This window comes from Nicotiana tabacum, chromosome 20 (genome assembly GCF_000715075.1).
Source record: "Nicotiana tabacum cultivar K326 chromosome 20, ASM71507v2, whole genome shotgun sequence".
Lineage (NCBI taxonomy): Eukaryota > Viridiplantae > Streptophyta > Magnoliopsida > Solanales > Solanaceae > Nicotiana > Nicotiana tabacum.
In genome coordinates, this window is record NC_134099.1 from 70,228,209 (window position 1) to 70,255,144 (window position 26,936).

At 36.2% G+C, this 26,936-nt stretch overlaps 1 protein-coding gene and 1 long non-coding RNA gene across 2 annotated transcripts; one reads left to right on the forward strand and one right to left on the reverse strand.

Annotated features, from left to right (window-relative positions):
- Positions 1-19,081: 19,081 nt before the first annotated feature.
- On the reverse strand, positions 19,082-20,484 carry LOC107796938 (uncharacterized). The gene is made up of 2 exons (XM_016619759.1): positions 19,978-20,484; positions 19,082-19,492 (listed from the first exon to the last, which is right to left on the reverse strand). Exons 1-2 carry the CDS (start codon positions 20,482-20,484, stop codon positions 19,082-19,084), a joined length of 918 nt encoding a protein of 305 aa, XP_016475245.1.
- Positions 20,485-25,532: 5,048 nt separating this feature from the next.
- Positions 25,533-26,495, forward strand: LOC107796937 (uncharacterized). The gene is made up of 2 exons (XR_001650551.2): positions 25,533-25,854; positions 26,195-26,495. It is a non-coding gene; the product is annotated as an uncharacterized LOC107796937 (long non-coding RNA).
- The last annotated feature ends 441 nt before the right edge of the window (positions 26,496-26,936 follow it).

A 26,936-nucleotide genomic window follows, 5' to 3' on the forward strand; every position in this document is an offset into this window, starting at 1 on the left:
TAGAGAAGTAAAAAGAAGTGTCGTACTAAAAGATACAACTGAAAAGGTCCAAATATACCCTGTACTATGAGAAAAGGTTTAAATTCACCCCTTATTATACTTTGGGTCCAAATATACTCATGTCGTTATACTATTGGTTCAAATATATCCCTCTTCCGTTAAGTTTGGCCAAAGTGGACATCCAATCCTACGTGGCACTGACATCTCAAACATTTGATGTGGGATATTTGGAATATTTTTCAAAAAAACGTTTTTCACTCACCAACTACACAAGGGAAAATAAGTGATAAAACCAATCATTTTCCTTCGACCAAACACACTCTAAACTGGTTGTTCTGCATGAATTCTAGTGAAAATTGGCGACGATAATGTCTGCTGATCAAGGATTAAGAAATGTCCTCACAACAAGTGCTATAGGCTGGTGCATTGAATTTTGGGTATATCAATATTATTATAAGGTAAAGTGATGCAAATATTGCTGACAGCTCTTCGCCGTGCATATATTTAAGTATGTAAAATGTAGATTTTAGTATCCGTCTGTTAACCCATTATATATTCATGTACTATATATTATTTTTCAAGAATTTCTAATTTTGATTCAGCAAATTAGTTCAAATGATAAATTCAGTGGCAAGTACGAGGGCACTTTAAAGTTTCAGTCATTTCTCTGTTAGACTAGCTTCCATAGTGTCATTTTCCATGAGGAGATAGATAAGTGGAAAAAAAAATAAGTTAAGACGATATCATATGTGATTTCTGAACGATTAATATCCTGTTCATGTAAATTTTGCCTCAAGTCTTGAACTGTTTGCTTGCCGTAATCCAAAGAATAAAGGCCCCGATCTCATTGCATTTTTTTCCTTTTTAAATTTGTTTATGTTTCCTTTCCTTTTTAGTTTCTTTTTTTCCAAATTTTGCTTTAGAGAAATAAAAAACAACAACAACAACAACCCAGTATAATCCTGCAAGTGGGGTCTGAGGAGGGTAGTGTGTACGCAGACCTTACCCCTACCATGGGTAGAGAGGCTGTTTCCAAATAAATCTCCGGCATCCTTCCCACCAAGAACTCCCCACCAGAAGTTTCAACAATTTCTGTTAAATAACTAAATATATTAAGGAAAGAGTTTAGAGGAAGAAAAAGAGGGGCAAATATATCAAGTTTGCACCTTCATATTTTGTAATACCTTATTCTCTCCTTTTCATTATTTTTAATTTTTTGTTTTTAGTTATTCCAGTTAAGATGCGTTGTTTTGTCTTATATTTAAGACGAAATATTTTTCATTAAAAAATCTTAAAAAAGATGTAAAATCATAGTATATACTTTGCGGGAAGTTAATGATTAAAGGCAATTCCGAGTCAAAATTGTAACGGTGAGAACATGGATAAACCTAATAGAGGGTAAAGTTTGAACCTTTTTCACAAGTACAAAGATAATTTTGGACCTTTTCTTATTTTCCTTTAAAAATTATGAAACTAATTTTTAGCCATATTCTTAATATATTTTCATGACACACTAGTTTTGCTTCATTAGAGTCAACACCTAAATCCACGTTAAAATTGAGCAATAACTAAGATGCTATTCATTAATAAAAAGAATTTCTCTCCTGAAAATAAAACATAAAAAAGTCAATAGTTAAAAAGGAACATAATATTTGAAAAAATAAATCTTTATATTTATGTGGAAACCAACTGAAATGTCGTCCTTCAGTTCTAAGAAATTCCAGCTTAATAAATGTAATTGCAAAACACTGGGACAAACCAAAAAAATTAAGGCAAAACAATAAAATTTCCCATAAATCTACGGTCGTTTGGATCAGTATCACGTGACAAAGATTGTAATGCAGCAAAGATAATACGTAAACTAATAATCATTGAAAAATTACTTTTCCTTATGTTGGTAAATTACATCTCAGACACTATGAATCCTCCCCGGGCCCACGTCTTGTGGCCCCAGTTCAGTCCGAGGACAGGGCAGCAGCTTCAGAGGATGAGCAGTGGAGGCTTGAGAGGTTCAAGAAGTACACGCCTCCTGTATTTAGTGGTCTAGCATCAGATGATGCTCTGGGGTTTCTGGAGGAGTGCTACCATATCCTCCGCACTATGGATATATCAGGATCGAGTGGGGTTTCTTTCACTGCCTTTAAGCTTCGAGGAGCAGCTTATCAGTGGTGGCGTACTTTTGAGTTGGACAGTTCAGCTGAGGTAGCTTCCCTTACTTGGACTCAATTTTCAGATATATTCCTGAAGGAGTATGTCCCTCAGAGTCTCAAGGATGCATGGCGCACAGAGTTTGAGCATTTGCGCCAGGGTACTATGACTGTTTTGGAGTATGCTGTCCATTTCACTGAGTTGGCTAGGCATGCACCAGCTTTGGTTTCTACAGTTCGTGAGAGAGTTCGCCGGTTTATTGAGGGGCTCATTCCCAGCATCAGGTCTAGCATGGCTGGGGAGTTGGAGATTGCTATCTCTTATCAACAGGTGGTGAACATTGCTAGGAGAGTAGAGGGTATGCATGCTCGAGACAGAGAGGAGAGGGAGGCCAAGAGGTCTCGAGAGTCGGGCCATTATTCTGGTGTCCGTGCTCCAGCTGCAGTTCGTCATGGTAGGGGTTATATGAGTCGTCCTGTTCATTCAGCTCTTCCAGCAGCCAGTGGTATTCCAGCCCCTCTTAGACCTCAAGAGCCTTATTATGCACCTCTAGTATCTAGTGCGCCTTCTGCACGGGGTGCTTTCAGTGGTCAGTCCAGACCTGGCCCGAGCCAGTCATAGCCGCCACGTCCTCCTAAAGCTTGTTTTGAGTGTGGTGACACACGTCATATGGTGCGGGATTTCACTAGAGTTAGGAGGGGTGCACTTCCACAGACTTCCCAGCCACAGCGTGTCCCGCAGAGTTCCCAGGCTATGGTCACAACACCAGTTGCTACCCACCTGCTTAGCCAGCTAGAGGTGGAGGTCAGGGAGTTAGAGGTCGCCATAGAGGGGGAGGCCAGGCCAGATATTATGCCCTTCCTTCTCGTACCGAGGCTGTCGCCTCCGATTCTATCATCACAGGTATTGTCCTGGTCTGTCATAGAGATGCATTAGTTTTATTCGATCCATGCTCCACTTATTCTTATGTGTCTTCTTAGTTTTCCCTTTGAGTTCCCTTGTTTATGTTTCTACTCCCGTGGGAGATTCTCTCATTGTGGACTGCGTTTATCGGTCGTGTTTGGTTGCTCTTAGTGGTTTTGAGACCAGGGCCGATTTATTATTGCTCAACATGGTAGATTTCGATGTTATCTTGGGCATGAACTAGTTGTCGCCCCATTATGCTATTCTTTATTGTCACGCCAAAATCGCGACGCTGGCTATGCCAGGTATACCGTAAGTAGAGTGGAGGGGTATTTAGATCACACTCCCAGTAGAGTTATTTCTTTCCTTAAGGCTAAGCGAATGGTTGAGAAGGGGTGTGACGCATATCTAGCCTATGTGAGAGATGTCAGTTTTGATACCCCTACAGTTGATTCAGTTCCAGTAGTACGGGACTTCCCTGATGTGTTTCCAACTGACCTTCCGGGTATGCCGCCCGACAGAGATATTAATTTTGGCATTGATTTGTTGTTGGGCACTCAGTTCATTTCTATTCCTCCGTATCGTATGGCCCCTTCTGAGTCGAAGGAGTTGAAGGATCAGTTACATGAATTGCTTGATAAGGGTTTTATTCGTCCCAGTGTATCACCTTGGGGTGCTCCTATCTTGTTTGTGAAGAAAAAGGATGGTTCTATGTGTATGTGCATTGATTATCACCAGTTGAACAAAGTTACAGTGAGGAACTGGTATCATTTGCCTCATATTGATGATTTGTTTGACCAGTTACAAGATGCACGAGTGTTTTCTAAGATTGACTTGCTTTCAGGTTATCAATGGTTGAAGATTCGGGAGCCATATATCCCGAAGACTGTTTTCAGGACTCGATATGGTCATTACGAGTTCCTTGTTATGTCATTTGGGCTGACCAATGCCCCAACAGCCTTCATGCATTTGATGCACAGTGTGTTCCGGCCATATCTTGACTCGTTCGTCATTGTCTTTATTGATGATAGTTTAGTATACTCTCGGAGTCGGGAAGATCATGAGCAGCACCTGAGGACATTGCTTCAGACTTTGAGAGAAAAGAAGTTATATGCAAAGTTCTCAAAATGTGAGTTTTGGTTGGATTCCTTGGCATTCTTGGGTCACGTGGTATTGAGTGAGGGGATAAAGGTGGATCCGAAGAAAGTGGAAGCATTACAGAGTTGGCCCAGACCATCCTCAGCTATAGAGATCCGCAGTTTTCTTGGCTTGGCGGGTTATTACCGTCGATTTGTTGAAGGGTTTTCATCTATTGCAGCGCCTATGACCAGGCTGACCCAGAAGGGTGCTCCGTTCCAGTGGACATAAGAGTGTTAGGCGATCTTTCAGAAGCTCAAGACAGCTTTGACTACAACCCCATTTTTTATATTGCCTACAAGTTCGGGGTCTTATATTGTCTATTGTGATGCCTCGAGGATTGGCCTTGGAGCGGTATTGATGTAGGACGGTAGGGTGATTGCCTACGCATCCAGACAGTTGAAGGTACATGAGAAGAATTATCTTGTCCATGATCTCGTGTTAGCTGCTATTGTTCATGCCTTGAAGATCTGGCGTCATTATTTGTACGGTGTTCCTTATGAGATCTATACAGATCACCGGAGTTTGCAGCATCTGTTCAAGCAGAAGGACCTTAATTTGCGCTAGATGAGGTGGTTAGAGCTACTGAAGACTATGATATCACTATCTTGTATCACCTGGGCAAGGCCAATATGGTGGCCGATGCTTTGAGTCGCCGGGCAGAGAGTTTGGGGAGTTTGTCTTATTTACCAGCAGCGGAGAGGCCATAGAGATGGATGTTCAGGCCTTAGCAGCCAGTTTGTGAGATTGGATCTTTCAGAGCCCAGTCAGGTTCTAGATTGTGTGATTTCTCGGTCTTCCTTGTTTGATCGTATCAGAGAGCGTCAATATGATGACCCTCATTTGCTCGTCCTCAAGGATAAGGTTCTGCATGGTGATGCTAGAGATGTAACTATTGGTGATGACAGGGTGTTGAGGATGCAGGGTCGGGTATGTGTACCCAATGTCGATGGGCTTCGGGAGTTGATTTTAGAAGAGGCCCATAGTTCACGGTATTCCATCCATCCGAGTGCCACGAAGATGTACCAGGATTTGAGACAACACTATTGGTGGAGGCGGATGAAGAAAGATATAGTTGGGTTTGTAGCTCGGTGCCTCAATTGTCAACAGGTAAAGTATGAGCACCAGAGACTGGGTGGTTTGCTTCAGCAGATAGAGATTCCAGAGTGGAAGTGGGAGCGGATCACCATGGACTTCGTAGTTGGACTCCCACGAACTTTGAGGAAGTTCGATGCCATTTGGTGATTATGGATTGGCTGACCAAGTCCGCGCACTTCATTCCTGTGTGTACCACCTATTCTTCGGAGCGGTTGGCGGAGATTTATATCCGGGAGATTGTTCGTCTGCATGGTATTCTAGTTTCTATCATTTCAGACAAAGGTACTCAGTTCACGTCACGGTTATGGAGGGCCCTACAACATGAGTTGGGTACTCTGGTGGAGTTGAGCACAACATTCCCCCCCCCCAGACGAACGGACAGTCCGAGTGCACTATTCAGATTCTTGAGGATATGCTTCGTGCGTGTGTGATGGAGTTTAGAGGTTCTTGGGATCAGATCTTGCCACTGGCGGAGTTTGCCTACAACAACAATTATCAGTCCAGCATTCAGATGGCACCATATGATGCCTTATATGGTAGGCAGTATAGATCCCCGGTGGGTTGGTTTGAGCCAGGTGAGGCTAGATTATTGGGCACAGACTTGGTTCAGGATGTCTTGGAGAAGGTTAGGGTGATTCAGGATAGACTTCGCATAACCCAGTCCAGACAGAAGAGTTACGCGAACCGGAAGGTTTGTGATGTTTCCTATTTGGTTGGAGAGTAGGTTTTGCTTCAGGTTTCGCCTATGAAGGGCGTTATGAGATTTGGGAAGAAGGGGAAATTGAGTGCAAGGTTTATTGGTCCTTTTGAGATATTGAGGCGTGTTGGGGAGGTTGCCTACGAGCTTGCCTTACCTCCCAGCTTGGCAGGAGTTCATCCGATATTTCATGTTTCTATGCTCCGGAAGTATCTCGATGACCCGTGTTGGATTTCAGTTCAGTCTAGTTGGACAAGGATCCATCTTATGTTGAGGAGCCAGTGGTGATATTGTACAAGTAGGTTCGAAAGTTGAGGTCAAAGAACATTGCATCAGTAAGGTTCAGTGGCGGGGTCAGCCGGTCGAGGAGGCGACCAGGGAGACCGAGCGGGATATGTGCAGCCGTTACCCTCATCTTTTCACTACTTCAGGTATGTCTCTATGCTTGTTCGAGGACGAACAAATACTTTAAGAGGGGGAGGATGTAACGACCCGGCCGATCATTTTAAGAATTAATGCCCCGATCCCCTATTAACTACTTTTCCCGTGTTTGTTTCTGCTATTGTGAGTTGTCGGGAGGATTCGTTTTGAGTTTCGGAGTGTTTTGACACTTAGCCCTAAATGAGATCTTAAGCTTTAAAATTTGGACCGTAGTCGGAGCAGTGTGAAGACAACCTTAGAATGGAATTTCGTCGATTATGTTAGCTCCGTTGGGTCATTTCGGGCTTAGGGGCGTGTTCGGATTGTATTTTGGAGATCCGTTGCTTATTTAGGCTTGAAGTGCCGAAAGTTGAATTTTTGAAGTTTCCGAATCGATAGTGAAATTTTGATATTGGGGTCGGAATCCGATTTTGAAAGTTGTAATAGCTTTGTAGTGTTGAATGTGACTTGTGTGCAAATTTGGGGTCAATCGGACTTGGTTTGGTTGGTTTCAGCATCGGTTGTAGGATTCTTGAAATTTCAAGTTCTTTAGGCTTAGATTGGAGGGTGATTCATGGTTTTATCGTTGTTTGATGTGATTTGAGGGTTGGAATAAGTTGGTATGATGTTTTAGGACTGGTTGGCATGTTTGGTTGAGGTCCTAGGGGCCTGGGGTGAGTTTCGGATGCTTAACGGATTGGAATTTGGACTTATGCAAAAGCTGAATTTGCTGAACCTGTCATAACTGCACCTGCGTGTGTGGGACCGCAGGTCCGGCACCGTAGAAGCGGTTTGGGAACCGCAGGTGCGGTCTAAGGCTTGAGTGGAGTTGGTCGCAGATGCTGCCCAAGGACCGCAGAAGTGGACCGCATCTGCGAGTAAATGGGCATAGGTGCGAGAATTTGGACGTTTAATGAAATATCGCAGGTGTGGGTTATTTATCGCAGAAGTGGAAATCACTGGGCAGAAAAAGAGAAAATTGAGGGTTTGAGTTCATAAGTTGGAAAATCAATTTGGAGCTTGGTAGAGGACGATTTCTGGAGGGATTTTGAAGAAAGAAGATTGGGTAATGAATCCTAACTCTAATATTTTTCTAATACATTAATCTATTGTTAGTTTTATCGTTAAATTTCGGGTTTTTGATGAAAAATTAGGGAAAATTTGAGAAAGGTTCTTAAGCTTAATTTTTGGGTTTTGGTCAAGATTTTGGTATCGGATTGGAGTGATCTTGGTATGGCTCGACTCGTGAGTGAATGGGGGTTCATAATCCGTAACTTTTACCCGATTTTGAGACGTAGGCCCGGGGAGGATTTTTTGGCGTTTTTCTATTTTATTGCCTTAGCTTCGATTTCATTAGCTAAATTAGTTGTTTGTAGTTGTATTAACATTATGATATTAATTTGATTAGATTTGGGCCACCCGGAGTTCGATGCTCGTGGCAAGAGCGTGATTTTGGATTGATTTTGAGCCGGTTCGAGGTAAGTGGCTTGCCTAACCTTATGTGGGGGAACTCCCCTTAGGATTTTGGTGTTGTTGTTATATGAGTTCCATGTACGTGAGGTGACGAGTGTGTACACGTGCTAATTGTTGGAAAACCCCGTTTTCATTAAGTAAATATCTGTATTTTCTTGTAATTGAGCAATACTTGTACTTGAAACCTCCTATTTAGCGTAGCAAAAGCATGCTTATGTGATTCAATTGTCTTACCTGCTTTAACTGCTTACTTGTACTCTGTGCAGCATGTTTAGAGTAGAATTTTCTGTCTAATTCTCGAATAGAACTGTAAATTCTTTCTTGGGATTGTTGTGTGTTTACTTGGGACTACGGGACGACTTCCCGGAAGATCCCCTTGCATGTTTATTTTGGGACTACGGATCGGTATTCTAGGAGATCCCCCTGCACTTTTATGTTTGGGACTACATGACGGCACCCGGGAGATCCCCTGTACTGAATATTTACTTTGGGACTACGGATTGGTATTCCGAGAGTTTCCCCTTGCATATTTATGATTTGGACTACGGGACGATATCCGGGGAGATCCTCTGCACTTTTACGTTTGGGACTACGGGACGATATCTTGGGAGATCCCCTGTTGCTATCTCTGTGTACTGAGTTACATTCTTTTTGTGATTTTGTTCTCTATTAACTGTTAGTGCCTTAATTATACTGTCACATTTTGTACTTTTTACCACACTTTATGTATATAACCAGTAGGGCCCGAACCTTCCTCGTCACTACTCGACCAAGGTTAGGCTTGGCACTTACTAGGTACCGTTGTGGTGTACTCATGCCCTTTTCTGCACATATTTTTCGTGTGCAGATCCAGGTTCTTCGGCTTAGCCATACTATTAGTGACGCAAGGCGATTCTCAGAGACTTCGAGGTATATCTGCAGCGTCCGCACACCGAGGAGTCCCTCTCTATTCTCTCTTTTAGCTATAGACCTTCTGTAATTATGTTGTTTAGACTTCCGGAGTTAGACATTATGTATTTCCTCTATTTTGTGATTCATGAGATTTCGGGTTTTGGGAGTGTTAATATTGATTGAAAGTGTTGTTATTTGTATATGCCGAGCGACATCTTAAATTTTCTATCATATTAACCGTAAATTGCTAATTTCGTATCTTTGTTCCTTTTTCCGTAAATTGATAAGCTTACCTAGTCGTAGAGACTAGGGTGCCTTCACGACATGTTCATGGAGGGTGAACTTGGGTCGTGACAAAGATGATCGTTGACTATAAAGTATAACATGGATAAATGACTCTCCAGATCGACTATTCAGTTCAAAAGTGTCTGTTAGGACAATCCATGCTAAAAATGGAATTGTGCTAGCTTTTACAGGAGTGCCACAATTTAAAAGATCAAGAATGTGAGTGAGCTAAAATGACAAGTCAAGTATAAATTTTTACGAGATCGGAATAAGTCATAAGGATAGAATAAGAGGTTGAGAAGTTGAAGATGAACCTAAATCAGTCACCCCTCAAGCAGTCATAAATATATGTATATCTCTATACAAGGCTCGATAGAAGGGTTAAATAACAATGTTAAAAGTACAAAGCTGATGAGTAAGTTTAATAAAAGTAAAGAGAGAACTATAAGAGCCAAGGTGCAGAATGTATTTGGTTCCACGAGCATTAGAATAAAAAGTTATACAATGGCCAAGGTTGTTGAATAAGAATTCCTAAAGCAAGAACATATGGAAAGTTATAGACGACTAGGTATTCGTAAATATGTTGCATACAAAAGGCGTCACGAGATTCAGTGTGAAGGGAAAACTTAGTCAAAGATATATGTGGACCCTTCTCAGGTTTGTCCCAATAGATGATGTGCAGATTGCAGAGGATCTATCCTACAAGGAGATTCGAGTGGCTGTCTTAGATCGACAGATCCTTAGGTTGGACCAAAAAGGCAGCCTCCGTGAAGGTTTAATGGAAAGAACGTGGAAGAGATGATGTGGGAAGCGGAGGAAGAAATGAAGTCTAAATACCCCACGTATTTCAAACTAAAGACATGACTCGAGATGAGATAGTCAAACCAGTAGGTCATCAGGTGAGCTCTTATTTTTTACTTCTAGTACTTATGATTGACAGTTGTGTGAGGCCAAGTATAGACATTGGCCTTGTATGGCATGTATCATATATTTTCTGGTTGTGTGCAGGTTGGTTTAAGTCCAGTGTATAAAGGAGGTTATGGCAGAATTTTTGCATGTCTCTAAGAGTTAACATTTGAGGATGAATGTTCCTAAGAGGGGAGGATGTTACACTCCGTGCTTTCATGTTGTAATGCATCCTAAGTGAATCAATATAAGTTGGAGAGTTTAAGGACCTTTACCAAGAGAATAATGAGTTAAAACATGTGTTAAGAAAGTATCGTGAGGGTTGGAGACTAATAAGTGCATCAGTTAATATTCGAGAACAAATGTTCCAAAGGGGGGAATGATGTTACACCCCATGTTTTTGTACGTAATGGTACGTCGTAAGTAAACTGATGCAAGATTATAAATGAGATAATATTTGAAAGTATATAAAGTAAGTTAATCATATTACCTTTGAGGTTAAAAATATTAATACCATTAACAATAAGTACCAAGAGGGTTGGAAAGTTTATAAGCTAAAAGAATTGAAGAAAATACGTTTCATCGAAATCAACAAGTTGGAAATATTATAACATATACTTTTCGGGTGAGACTAGGGTGATTAACATGATAAGGAGGTTATGTTATGAGTTATTTTAGTATTATCATAGTCGTGTGTTATGCTTTGAATTCAAGGGAGTTGTGGAACAAAAGTTGGCAAATGTCATCACAAGTTACATTTGTTATTGTGCTGAAAATTAGGTCAAATATAGTTGAGCATTTTTCCCAATATACTTGGAACTACGAGATGATCCACCTACAAAATTGAAGATATATGAGTCTAGTTTTCATAGTATTAAACTATTTGTCAATATGACACTGGGATAAAGAAATATTTATATTTTTGCGAGACTGCATAGGTGAAGTAGTTGTATCACCTACTTGCTTTAATGAAAGGACCAAATAAGTCCACCAAATGGGGCTATTTGGGGTTGGCCAAAGGGCCCTTTTAATGGCTGATTTCCTTCATATATTTTACGCATTATAGAGCCAAAAATTAGAGATACACCCTAGCAAACATCTCCCAAAAATTCAACACAAAACCCTAAATAATTTTCTCTTATTTTCAAGTTCTAGTTGGAGAAAAACCTAAGAGTTGAAGAACCAAGTTAGGAGCTGAGATCTTCACCAAATAAGGTAAGTATACTTCCCTCTTTCATCTCTTTTTTCTTCTAAAAAGGTAGATAAATTTGTTCCGTAATAGTAAGAACTCGCGGGATGGTGATCAGAAGCTGTGAGTTTGAGTTGTTCAACTTGTAATGGACTGTTTTGTGGGATGTTGTTTGTTGTTGTTGGGTTGTCTGCTTTGCTACTGTTTTTTTGAAGTTTGGTAGGAGAAATGGTGTGTAGAAAAATCACATAGTGGTGGGATGGTGGGCTGGTTGTTCTTTATTACATATTCGGGTTGTTTGACACTACTATGGTTGTCATTTTGTGCATGAAGTGATTGTGGTGTGTTGGGCTATTTTATGGCATTTTGTGACGGATATAAGGTTGAAAAATAATGTATATATGTTGTTATTGTTCTGTTCTTTTTGTTCTTGTTGTTGTTGTTGTTGTTGTTGGTTTTATCTTGAACAGGGAGGAAGTAAAGATTATAGGGGAGATGCTGCCTGTTTTAATATAAAATAAGCTTGTCGTTCGATGTACGGTAGTTGCATCTTTCATAGCTTAATGATAGACTTAATATCATTGCTATAAGTTAAAGTGCAACGAGACGAGTTCAACATGGTTATTGGACAGATTGTTGTGAGCACGTAATTTTTACCCTACGAAAATATTCCTACAAAATTCACAAAAAAATAAATTTTCTAATTATTTTTAATTTTTACAAAATTTTTAGGAATTTCTTGTTAATTGTTTGCTTGCATTTAGTTGCATTTTGTGCATTTTTAATATCTTAAAATCATATAAAATACCATAAAAATGTTCAATTCTTCGTCCCATAGTATTTTAGATCTTTATTGCATTTAGGATTTAATTACGTAAATTAAGTGCATTATCTAATGAATATCACAAAAAATACAATAGTCATGTTTACATTTTAGCTTTTAGTTTCAAAATTAATAATTTTATTTCATTAGTGTTAAGTTAATTAATTATTTAAATAGTAATTTGGAATAGTAAGTAGGTCAATTTTGCAAAATAGGATTAATTTGAAATATTGAGTGAAGTGACTACAATTTAAACTTGAATAATTGTGGAAAAAAGAAGGAAATTTTACTTCCTATAGAATAGGTTAACCCCATATTTATTTAAAATAAATACCATTTAAATAAATTATCTCCTATAGATATGTTATATGATTTATAGCAAAATTTCTAATTTTGGGTATCTCCTACACTTAAGCCATTTTACACGCTATATTTTATTTTTCTCTCTCCATTCTCATATTTTCTCTCTCATAGATACCCGTTTTCCATACAACTTTTCAATACAAGTTCACCCCCTCTCTCTAAATTGATACAATATATTTTTCATTCCAAATCCCCCTGTAATCGCGCTAAAAATCAGAATCCTCCTCACCCACAACGCTGCTTCCTCCTTCCCCAATCTCGGGTAAACCCTAATTCGATCTTCATTGTACTGATTTGTTTCTATAAGTAGTACGGTAAGCAATTGTATTTTTTTTATTTTCGCCATTTTTGCTTATTCTCAACATCTCTACTTACAAAATTGTATCTAATCAACAGTACACAAGTCGTATTCTCACAATGTCTGAGAGTACAACCCGCAAGTTGATTACTAGAGGTGTACCCACTAAAATTCTCAATTTCGATGGTCCCTCTTTCTCATTGCAAATCACTCAAGGGGAATTGGATGCAAGTTTAGCCAAAAATATGGCTTTGGAGAAGAGAACAAAAGCTCGACATGAAAATATCAAAGAAACCCAAGTCGAGAAATCAATGAAGGAGACAAGAATGGCGAAAACGTAAAAGAGGAAAATCCATATCTCTGAAGCTTCATTTGTCAAGGGGAAGGAGGCTGAAGCAAGTAAAAGCTCAGATAAAATTGAAGAAAAGGTAATTTTCTGATGTATTCTTCTTTATTATTAATGTATTCAGTTGTATTTATACGTACGTATATGTATTCTGATGTATTTTTATAGTTGTATTTTTAAGGATTTTCAAGGTTCCCATCACTGTTTTTATTCTACTTTCAATGTATTTATTTGTTGTTTGCAAATGTTTAATTTTCCAATATGTATTTAGTTGTATTCATATATATTCATATGTATTCATGTTAGTTATATTTTATGTCATGTGTGTTGTATGTAGTTGTTTTTATATGTATTTAGACTTTTCAGTGTATTTAGTTATATTCGTATGTATTCATGTCAGATTTACTGTTAAATATGTTGTGTATTCAGTTATATTTATACTTCTAAGTGTTTGAAGTTGTATTCATATGTATTCATGTCAAATTTACTATGAAATATGCGTTGTATTCAGTTGTATTTATATGTATTTATTCTTGTTAAATGCAGGGAATTAAGTTTTTTTGTGAAACACCAGCCAATATTTGCACCGCATATCAGTGTATATACTAACACTGACATAGTCTCTGAGCTAAAAGAGAACCTTACTCCAGAGCAGTACAAACAGCTGGGTAATACTTGCTTTGGAAATTTTCTTCAAATGAAGCGTTGTGAAGTCCAACATCAACTCTTTAGATGCTTCATGGCTCTCCAATTAGAAGTAACTCCTAACAATGTATTTGTAATACACGTCAATGGTACTTCATTACATTTCACATTAAGGGAGTTTGCACTTGTGACTGGCCTCAAATGTGTTGGTAATGATGCTGATTTTGAGTTCAGTGAAAAGGTTCCTAACCGACTTATTGAGACTTACTTTGGAGGTGCTAATCTTGTCAAGAAGAAACATTTGATGAAATGCTTTGCTGACAAGAAATGAAGTCCCGGCAATGATGGTGATGCCTTGAAGATATCTTTGTTGTATTTCATACACACCTTCATTTTTTCATCCGAGAAGAACAATACAACCATACCAAGGCTACATTTTGACTTGGTAGAGAGTGGGTGTTATTTTATATATCATTGGGGTTTAAAAGCATTTGAAGCGCTGACAAAATCGATTAGCAAGAAGATGGATGCTCAGAAGAAGTATTACAGGATAGTTGGGATGCCCCTAGCTATGCAAGTGTGGTTTTATGAGTGCTGTTCAGATGTTGATCCCAAAATTTCACTCCGAGTTGATGACGTGGTCCCCAGAATACTCAATTGGAGAACCACCGAAAATCAGCCAAACTTTGCTTATCTGATGAACGACATGTTCAATGACAACGGAAACATGGTAATATACAATTTGCATCATGGCTAGTTTAGATTTTATTAATAATTAATTCTGCATACATTTGCATACAGAAGTATACAGTTGCATACAGATACATTTTTTATGCTTTAATACCTGCTGTAATACCTGTTGTAGTTTTTGATGTAGTTTCTGATATAATATTTGCTGTCATATTCTTACATGTATGTTGCATACAATTGCATACAGATTTTGCATACATTTGCAGGGGATGCATACAACAACATACAGTTGCATTCAGTTGCATAAATATGCTGCATACACTTGTATACAAATGCATACAGAAACTGCATACATTTAAATACAGCTACTGCATACATTTGCATTCATATGCATACAACAATATACAGCTGATGTAGCCTTCATTATTAATTCTTCATACAATTGCATATTATTTCCCAATCATTAGTGCTGCATTAATTTCAATACAAATTTCAGTTTGATTCCAGATCTGCATGTGTATGTTTGTAGTAAGACTTTGATTGTATTTCGTTTTTCAGATTGTTTACAAGGACATCCATCCAAGCGATATAGAGCTTGCCATTACTCAGATTCCTCCTGTAGGCACTGATGTTGAGAACAGACCTACTCCTGCTCATTCAGACAAGTCAGGAGAGGATTCGGATGACTTTTCTCCTACACCTGATCTTCAATGTAAGAAGAAACATGTTGAAAGTGTTGGTCCATCTTCATCACCGCCCTATAAAAAGCGCAAGGAACACGAAAGGCATCATAATGAAACAGAGTATCAATCCAAGATTCCTCCTGTTTGTGTATCCGAATTTGGACAGAATGTTTTGCATGACAATCATCTGTCATATTCCAAAAATGATGAAGTATCTTCTTTGAGGAAAGACCTAAATTCATTCAAAGAATACGTGAGTATTTAACCACATATTAAACATTACAATTTAGTGCTTAACATTCATATATTTTTGGCGCAATCTTCTAATTATTTCTGTCTTGTTAAGGTTGTGGGAGAGTTCAAGTCTCTGAGAACATTGATCAATGATAAATTCAAGATGCTTTCTGACCATCTTCAACAAAATCAGTAAAATGAAAGTTTACACCAGAGAAAGGAACTCATATGTAGACGTGATGATGGTATTGACACAGATGTCGGAGATAATGTTGAGGTTTAACATTTTTAACATCTTTAGCATTTGTTTATATCTCATGTTTGCTGTTATAATTAAATAATTGTATTTTAAAAGTTGTATGTATTCGACAAGCATTTAACTGCCTCACTAAAATGATAAATGTATTTGACCAACACATGTATTTAAATGTATTCATATGTATGTTAACCTTAATATGTAATTGGAATTAACTGTTGTATTTAAATATATTCAGCCGTATTTTAATATATTCTAATTTGTTATTCTTGAATATGTGTGCTGTATTTCACTAAGATTTCCATTACCAAAATCTGTTTTCTTACTGTAATTATATGTATTTAACTGTATTCTTAGACTAAGTTACTACACTAACAATGATACATACAACTAACAGAAACCAGTGCTTAATGCTCAATGTGTGGAGTCAAGAGGTGAGGGGAATACTACATCAGAGGTGACGTGCAACATACCATCTATAGGTCAAGAGGGTGTATCTATAGAATTCTATGTATCTCAATTTAAGCTGGACGACAAGTTTCTTCCTAATCAAATTCCAGAAACTAGAATTGTGATACACAACAGTGCAAAAAAAGCTGAATCAACCCCAGTACCTCTCATAGGAATCAACGACTAAGTAGATGGTATTCTTTGCCTTATGAGTCTAACTTCGACTCCGCATGTTAGTTTTTTTATAAACTAAAAATCTATTTCCTCATGATTTTTCAATTTAAAAGTCTCTACTCACGAATTCAATGAACAACATGTACCTTAGTAAAGTTGACCCCCATTTTTGAAAAAAGACACCCCTTTGAGGATGATTCAATAACGGTGCCACATCCTACATTAATCATTCAGGAATATGACAAATGGGTTCGTGATGGTCTTCTCACTAGACATGATCAGAGGTGTGTTTTCCCCCAGTATGTGTATTAAGTTTTTATATTTTAAAATATGTATATAATGTTTTTTTATATCATACTTGTAGAAGTAATTTGGAAGACCATTACAAGAAGAACAAGTCAACACTTCATATACCATTGGATTTTGGAGTTGATCAAGTTAATTCAAAAAATTGGTTTTACCTTCTATCGTTTGACGGGAAGCTATGTGATGACAACATAAGTTTTTCCCCTAACTGACTAATTTTCTTTGAATAACAACATGCATTTGATTGTATTTTGTTGTAGTATTTTTACTGTTTTCAAACACTTTATATGATGAAATGTATGATGGATGCAATGGCATCATTATTCAGTTGTAGTCAGTTCTATTAAACTGTTTTAATCAACTGTAGTCAGTTGTATTTTTCTTGCTTTCAGCTGTATTCAGTTGTTCTCAACTGTATTATTCATATGTATTTCTCTGTATTCAACTGTATTATTCAGCTATATTCAGTTGTATTTTTCTTGCTTTCAGTTGTATTCAGTTGTTCTCAACTATATTATTCATATGTATTTCTCTGTATTCAGTTGTATTCAGTTGCAGTCAGTTGTATTCAACTGTTTTAATCAACTGTAGTCAGTTGTATTCAACTATTTTATTCAGCTGTATTCAATTGTATTATTCAGCTGAATTCAGTTGTACTCAACTGTATTATTCATATGTATTTCTCTATATTCAACTATATTATTTAATAGTTTGATTAATTGGACTCACACCATGTAATTAAATTTGTGTATAGCATATTGACGTCATATTCTACTATCTGAGAAAGAAGGGAAAGTATAATCAAACAAGCAACTTCAAGTATACAACTGTTGATTGTATATTCAAGACAAGAATCGCTGAAATCTTCGACAGGTATGCTGATACAGATAGTAATGCTAATGTAGCCAAAGAAGAGGATGTGGTATATGAGTACATAAGGGGCTACAGATTGCTAGCTAATGTACCTTGGCATACTGTGGATAATATCTTGATACCAGTCAACTTGAGGGACAAACTACACTGGGTATTGGCTGTTGTCTCATTCAAGGAGAGATGTATCAAAGTGTATGACTCGTATAGATCTGCATGTCATGATGTATATGTAGCTTCTGAGATTGATAAGCTAGCTAAGCTTGTACTTCTGTATCTATCAATCAGTGGCTTTTACAGAGATAGTCAAGGCATAGATTGGTTTACGTACTCAGCATACACTAACAAGTCACATAATGATCCCTTTGAAGTTTTTTTCATATCAGATCTGCCTTAACAGAAAGCTGAGAGCATGTAAGTATTCAATCATCATTCTTGTATGTTATATACAAATCTAATTGTATGAATTATTTTTAATTGTTTCAATCAATTATTTTTTAGAGATTGTGGGGTGCATGTTGCGGCATACACAGAGTTTCTGAGCACTATTGGTGAGATTCCACAAACAACATTTGATTCCAATCTACTCCGTCAAAGATATGGTACTCTCTTCTGGGACTATGCTATGCGGAAGATAGACGCTGATGCCATAAGCGAGAATGAAGCACCCTCAAAGATTGCTAGGCAAATCACGAAGTCAGATTCAAAGATGCAGATAGTGTTAGAGTAGCTTTAGGTTAATGTAGTTTTGGAATGTAGTTTGAAGAAGAATACTGTTTTGAATAGTTTTTTGGTGAAGATGGTATTTAGTTAGAAAAACTTATCACTTTATCAACAGTGTTCGTGTATGACAATTGCAACTTTTCAATCGCTGTTTCACTGGTTTGTTCATAAGTATTCATGCTTATTCTTCAGTTTGAATTCATATGTATCTTACATGATTCAAGTATGTATTATTCAGTAACTTTGCTTGAACAGGTTTTAGGTATTGAACATGTTAATATCAAAGTGAGAAACTTTATGTATTATGATGGTAGGTTATATTAAAGAATTCAGATGTATTTTTCTGGATTCAGGTGTATTCAATTGTATTCAACTGTATTATTAAGCTGTATTCAGATGTATTCAGCAACATTCATTTATATGTATCTTTCAAGTTCAGTTAATACATATTAAAGAATACAAATTCAGATGTATTAAACAGGTTATACGTATTCAGTTGTATTCAGCTGTAGTCAGTTGTATTCAACTGTTTTATTCAGCAGTAGTTAGTTGTATTCAATTGTATTTTTTTGTATTCAACTATATTCAGTTGTACTCAACTGTATTATTCATATGTATTTCTCTATATTCAGCTATATTTCTCTGTATTCAGCTATATTCTTTAATATGTATCTTTCAAATTCAGTTAATATTTGTTAAAGAATATAAATTCAAATGTATTAAACAGGTTATTGTCTAGTTAGAGAATATAAATTCAGACTTATTGAAATTGTTATATTACAGCTGAGTATATAGATGTATTCCGATGAATTCTGACTAGTTATGTATATAACTTAGGCACTGTCTATAATAAAATGTCAAAGTATATGTGGACAAGGTTATATTTGATTGTATCCAACACATTAAGGCAACTATATGTATTCAGAATCTATTCACGAAAGTCATTTCTGAAATTATTACTTGACAATGAGAATTTATTACTTGACAATGTCATCATAAGTATTGACAAATTGTTGAAGCACCAATACATGTCAGAGTGTTAACTATTTATTACGTGGAGCATTTCTACACGTTCACTTGTTATGTCCTCCCTGCCCACATATGCTACATGAATGTTGATTTTTCGGCTGCATCAATTCACTTAAAGGTTTATCGCGCTTCTTCTTTGGCCTTCCAGGAGGTCTTTTCCATTTGGGTGGTAGTACAACCTCTTCTGCAACATGTGCTGGTATATTCCAGTCATTTCTGTCCGGTAGCGGGTACACAGGCACATCGTATGTCATTACAACAGTATTTGGTTTGTAATAGTTAGAGCAATATTCTTCTGGCATTAGAAACTTGCTCTTCAATACAGCCCAAGCATGTGGGCATGTCAATTCATCAACTTGGAACCTCCCACAAACACATTTTTTCTCTAACAGGCAGACTGTGTAATTCCTCCCTCCATCGTTAACCGTATGTAAGTATTCAGTTGATGGTACCACCTACATTTAAAAATAGAAATATAAATTTTGAGCACATATAACTGAATTACCATATATATAATGCTGGATTACTCAGTTACATACAACTGAAATATTTGCATACAGATGAATACATCTTATATTTAGACCAGCAGACTATCAATTGTAATTAGTGCAGAACTTATCAAAAGTCTAATGTACTTTAGGCAACAAGAGGCTAAAAAAACATTAGAAGGATACATCATGACAATACATATTAAAATTATATATAATACATAATTGTTAGTTGTATTCTGATGTATTCGAATAGTTTTTGCAACATTTTTTTAGTTATATTCAGTTGTATTCATATCAGATCTTCGGAAAAATATGTCTTGTATGTGTTTGAATTTAGTTGTATTCATGGTAGTTGTATTTTAAAAAATGATTGTATTCAGTTGTATTCATGCCATTAATTCAGAAAACAATTAAGCTATATACTACAATGACATTAAAATATAACTTACAGTCATACGTGTAGACATTGCCTCATTCAAAGTCAGCATCTCCTGGTATATTTTTCCAAGCGTCGTGTATGTCTGTATAGCTTCTTTGCGTTTACTACAATTCCAACGTCCAAACATCTTCCTAACTTCTTCGAGGAAGTCGTATATTGGTAATTCCCTTGCTGAAACTAGTGTGGCATTGATTGACTCAGAAATATTTGACATTATTATCCATCCTCTATTAACAGGTGCATACAACCTAGCCCACTTTTCGTATCCAGCTAACTCTAAGTATTCTTTCACCCTAATATCTACCTTCTCCACCTTCTCCATCAGACTGTCAAATTCAGCTTGTGTGTATGCTTTTGCCATCGAGAAGTATATCTCGCTCAACTTGGCATGGCTCTTTTTGAATTTCTTATATACGTTGTTCCATAGATGCCATATACAAGCAAAATGTGGTACATCTGGATACACTCTCGATACAGATTTAATGATACTCTCATTTCTATCTGAAACGATGCACATGTTTTCCCTGTCACCGTATGCTATCTTGAATTTCTCAAAGAACCACGTTCAAGCAACATCGTTCTCTGAATCAATAACACCATATGCTAGTGGCAATATATGACCTGGAAATACAATTGAATACATATTTTTAAAACATGTATTTCAATATTTAAAATATTAACAGATTGTATTATAATTCAGATACTCACTTGCACCATCCAACGTGCTTGCCGAAACAAATGTCCCGGTGTAGTAAGATTTTAGGTGACTTCCATCCACAACAACAATGGGTCTACAATGATCAAACCCCTTTATACAAAGATATATACACGTACATGAATTCATTTTTTGGCGATTTTACCATTCTGATGTGGGAACCTGGATATGTCATATTCATTGTATATAAGTATCCTGGTAATTTTTTGTATGAATCAGCCGATTCACCTCTCAAAAAATTCATTTCCTTTTCTTTAGCCCTCCATGCCAACATGTAGCTAACATCTACACCTAAATCTGATTTCACATCATCAATAATATCCTTTGGGTGTATTTCCTCTTATGATTAGTAAGCTTAGGCCTTATCATACAACCTATAAGGCTGCTACTTGCCTGCCGCTGCTCATACACCTTGTCCTTCAGCGGACATGTATGGTTATCAATGAATTCTCTCACTTTGAATAGTTCTGATTTGTTAGTGCTTGAAGCCTTAAACCTCCATTCACAATCTTCTGAAATACATAATAATGCATAGCTGCAAAGAATTAATCATTGTACATATGATTAGCATAAGTGTTTACAAAAAAATTCACTCATATACACACAAATACAATCTGATTATTTTACATACTGACATCTATATATATAAATTTTTATACTACTGAATTTAATTATAGTTATATGCATTTAAATACAATGAATACAACTGAATACAATTTTAAGTATATGCATACACTTAAAACCAAAGTAGACAAAATAAGAAAATAATTAGAGCCACTGTAATGTAAGAATACCAGTAAAATACATATGAATACATGTATTTAAGGACCATAAACAAACATATGTTAACTACTTATGTGATAATCAAGAGGAAATCCACAAATACGCATAAATACAACAACGTTAAACTTATAGCTCGAATCAATAATAGAAAATACAAAAAAACTTAAATACATGCAAACCTGACAGCATTAGACCTATCAACCCGGAATTGAAAATTTGAGCTATAGCATAATTCTCCATCACCTCTTTCAATGTAGCCTTATCCTTATACACTTGTCCAGCCATAATTTTCCTTTGATTAGTTTTTGAAATTATCAAATCCTTTTGGAGTTCGAACACTCCAATCGCTTCTCCTGAATTGACAAAATCTAGAGCCAGTGTATCATCTGTATCGGAATCGTATCTTTGAACTACTTCGTCTATTTGCACAATGTCACCTTGATTTAAACTACCTCCGGATACAAGTTCTTTTTCAATAGTTGTTATGCACAAAGGATACATACCAAATTCTCTGTTCTCTTTTTTCAATTCTACATACACTCTGTAACCCATATCATTGTGTATATCCATTGGCGTGCAATTTTATTCTACTTTGTATTAAATTTCAATGGACTTGGAGCTCAAATATATACCCAATTGATTAGAAATTGAAGCAACCAGATCATTAAAGGAGGCATACTCCTTTATCAGTATTCCCTCAATTGAAAAATTGATGTAATTGCCCTCATCGTTCCACTTGCCAGAATGACGCAATAACACTGTTAAACTTGCCATATGCATAAAAGGAACTCTATCGTATTTTATATATAATTTGTATCAATCTAATTTTCTGTGGTTGAATTGATATCTGCGAACAGAGAAAAAGGAGAAGTGAATGGAAGAACTTCGAACAGATGTTGCTCTGGTTTTCGCTGCTTTTTTTTTTTAGCTTGAATCGTGTATGGCAGAATACAGATTAATGGGTACTAGTTTTTGTTCGTTGAGTTAAATTAGGAGAATATCATGTGATTTGATTTCCTTCCGTTATTAACTAGTTTAACCTTCCAAATTTTGCATAGATACGTTACTGTATTCACGTTAATGCCGCATGAATACAGTTAAATACATATCAACCTTAGCTGGAATTCCCTTTTTAACGCCTATTTTTTCTATTGTATTAATGAATACAATAGCTTAAATACATACAATACATTGTATAAAAACATAAAAAGTATCTATAACACGTAATATAGCAAAAGGTATTTATAAATGGCTAATTAGACCTAAAAGATGGTACTTTATGAAAAGGGATTTTTACCTACTTATACCATATATGAAACCTTATTACCCTCAATGTTTAAGGTTTGTGTTTATTATATTTAAGCATACCAAATTACCATTTCTATACCATAATTCAAATTAGGAATATAATTAAGGGTTCATTTATATTAGGCATAATTATAGGACTATATCTTCCCACTTTCTCTTTCCTTTCCATTTTCTGTTTTAAGAAAATACGTGAAATTATTTATTTTTCTTTACAAATTTTTAATGATTTAACCATTTTTTTTATCTTCATCCAGTATTGTCCTGTTCCTCGGAGATGTTGGGTACTTTCATACATCAAAGCTGGAGCTATAACATGTCACTTCTCTTGTCCTCTACCAAAATTTTCCTAAATATATTATCTTCCTGCGCAATGCGACAAAACTAGGCCAGTACATCAAGATTGTTTCTTTGTTTGGTTCATTATTTGTCCAAACAAAGAAATGACAGTGGTTGAAGGTTACTGGTTAACACAGTCGATTGAAACTCGAAGAAGAAGACATATTTTCAAAATTTGTAGATATTTTGTAGTCAAATTGTAGTCAAATTAGAAAAATTGTAGATAAATTGTAGACTGTTTTTGGCAGAAGATTTTGTAGAAGCTTTAGTCGTTTTGGATTTGTGAAAAAAGAAAATAATGCATCTACAATCAGAATACAAATAATCTACAATTTATCTATAAGATATCTATAAAATAGATACATTGAATTTTAATATCCAAATTCTCATTTCAATTGTAGCATAATTGGCATTTTCGATTGTAGAAGATTTGTAGAAGTTTTAGTCTTCCCAATCTACAATTCATCTACAATTTATCTACAATATATCTACAATTCTATAATTTAACTACAATTTATCTACAATTTCTGGAAATACGTCTTCTTCTTCTTCTTCTTCTTCTTCTTCTTCTTCTTCTTCTTCTTCTTCTTCTTCTTCTTCTTCTTCTTCTTCTTCTTCTTTCTAAAATTTAGTCAAAACCAAGTCTAATCTTCACTAAAACCCCTAAAAATTAAGATATAAACTCCTAAACATATTCTGAATTATTTACAACAACACCCAATCCAAACAAATAATAATTTTTGAAAATCCAAATTTGAATTCAAAGCTTTCAAGCTTTTTAATGGCTATCAATGGTGGAAAATATATGGAAGAACAGATTTTTTCAACTTTGAGTTGTTGAAACTCGAATATTTGAATTGTTCGTTCTTTTTTTCGAGAATTTGAATTGTAGTTCTAGAGAAAAATACGCAGATGAGAAATCTCCTTTCCCTTTTTAAAAATTGAATTTAATGTAGAATCAATTAACACCAAGATTCTCTCCTTAATTTTAGCCCGTTTTTTAGGAAATATTCTGCCCTTTTAATGCCTAATAGTCGAATGGTACAAAATTTGTAGGTAAAACATGGACTGGGCGGGTAATTAACAAACTATGCACATTTAGGGGAATAAAGTTTCATATATGGTATAGGTAGGTAAAAATCCCTTATGAAAAATTCTCAAAAAAGAAAGGAATATGGGGCTATTTTGAGTTTTAAACCGGACTGGGCTAATTTTAAACGGCCCAATCGCCTTAATTCCACCCCAACCCAGCCCATAAACCCGATCTAGTTCGCCCATAACACCAAACGCTACCGTTTCACCCCTAATTAATCCCAGCTGTTGATCTCCCATCATCTAACGGTTGGGAACTAACCCCCCTTTCCCTTAAGACTGTCCGAATCCCCCCTCCCCAAAACCCTAGAGATCAGTTCATTCTTCACTCTCCTCATTCTTTCTCTATTGAACCCTAGCCGCCCTCCCTCCCTCCCCAAGCACACCTGTGACCGGTGGCAACCACCCCAAGCACCATAAAATCTTCACCCCATAAATTCCATCTCCTCCTTATCCTATATCACCCTTTTGTTTCTTCAAAAAACCATTAGATTTCCACGAATTTCAGATCTAAAACCCCCTAGAAACCCTAGTCCTCGTTGTTTGATTTTTCAAGGTTTCCAAGACTTGATTCGGTCCGAAATTTGCATTGTTTGATTGTTCTGAACAGTTGAATGATGTTAATTTCGGCTCGTTTCGAAGACACCGGAGTCTGGCGGAATCTCGTTGAAATCGCTTCAATTGAACCGTCTTTATTTGCATTAGGTACATCCTCACCCTATTCTATCTTATTTTTGTTTTATTTGTTTTAAGAAGAATTAAAAAAAGAAAAAAAGAAAAGAGGAACAGTCTGTTTAGGCGTTTAATTGAATTTGTTTGTTGAGTGCAAATTAGCCTAATTAGATTAGCTTTAGCTCATAAATTAGTTAATTAATAGTGGATTAACATAGCTTAGTACATTTGTTTTGAGTATTCACATGTTTGGATTTGTTTTCATTGGTTGCATGATTTAGCAATTTAATTGCATGTTAATTAGTCTTAATTGTTGAGTTAATTAGATGTTGAAACAAGTTTGATTGTGTATTATTGTTTCTTGTGATTGATCCATATAATCTCTTTGGTATGGCTATTTTGTAATTACCAGAAACTTAAGGGGGTTAATTGGGAAAGCAAAATTAGGGAATCTTTTGTTATTTGATAGGAAGCCTCTAGAAGGGGCCAAAATGTAATAAAAAAATTGATATTAGGTCAGATTTTGAGGTGAAAGGGGTAAAAATACAAAGTTTAAAGGGTTGAAACAAAGGGGGATTTATTAAAAAAGGGGGACAGCTGTCCAATCTTGTTGGAAAAAGATACTGGAAAATGGGAAAATATTTGAGAATAAGAGGACACCTGTCTAATTCAGTTGAAAAAGATGTCATTTCCCTAAAATTTAGGAGCTGATATGTTCCCTCTTAGACTCTCCCTCATTCCCTATCCTTTTGCACACTCACACTCTATATAAGGCTCACTCACACACTCATTTGAGCAGCTTTGAATCTCTGCATCTGTCCTTCAAAAACACACGTTAATCTGAATTGAAGTCGAGGTTCATTCTGGGGTTTGTTCTTGCCGTTTTCTGCTTATTTGATGTTGCCTCCTGAGTTTTACCGAGTTTCTTCTCTAGTTTTAGCTTTTATTTGGCCACTCTAAGTTCTATTACTGCATTTTAAGGTACCTATTCTGACTTCAAGCCATGTAATTGACGCTGGAATTTTGTTTTGTTATAAAATATTCATGGTTTATTGGTTTACGTATCTGCTGGATGTTCCTTCATGTGACTGTAAATTTGAGTTTAGGTTGAAGTAACTGGTGTGATAAATTCATATACATGCTAGAAACCTAAGTAGTAAAAATAGTCATGGAAAATCAATTCTGTTTTTGTTTGATCTTTGTTTGTTAAGGTTTGAGTTGCTATTGATGGATTTGAATAATTTGGAAAGTTTATTTGGTGTTTTTCTTTATGAGTCTATGATGGTGGTTCGAATTTCATCTACATCTGCTTGTGTTGAAGGTCTTGAATGACAGATTTTAAACATCACTGAAGCCATTTGAGGCAATCAGCTCTCCCCTACGTTATTGTAGAAGCTGCTGGGTTGTGGAAATCGTTTGTAATGACATGCGGATTAATTAATTACAATGCTATAGCCTGGTTTCTGATTTCAGTAGTTTTTTCTTGTATCAATTAATTTGTAACTAAGTGAAACTTCTTCCATTGAGTAGTATTTTTGATTTATGAGTGCACTATTCAGTTAATTTAGTTCAAGATAATGTTATTGCTTCAAGTATGGAATTAAATGCAACCTTTTGGTCCATTAATATGGTTTTTATATCTCAATATTTAGAACTGTGTATAAATCGCCATTAACTGTTGCTACTTAATTGCTAGTTTCCAAACTTGTTCTTGGTTATGTCTATGGTAAGAATTGGCAAATATTTATCATGTTCAGTCATTTATTTGTGAACAAAGTACTGAATATATCTGTATATTACACCTAATTTCCTATGGGTTACGACAAGCCTTGGATTATTTGAATCATGAAAGCTGAGCCTTGGTTCAATCTCTTGCAAATATAGTTGCTGCATCTTTCTTCTTTTTAATGAAGCTCCCAAAAATATTCACTTTCAGTAGGTCTTAGGTAATGGAAGTCCACACTTTTCAGTATTATGCAAAAAACGTCCGCTACAAATTTGAGAAGTTTATTTTTCGACTAACTTCTTTAATTCCTCCCTGTTAAAACGTTTAAACTTCACAA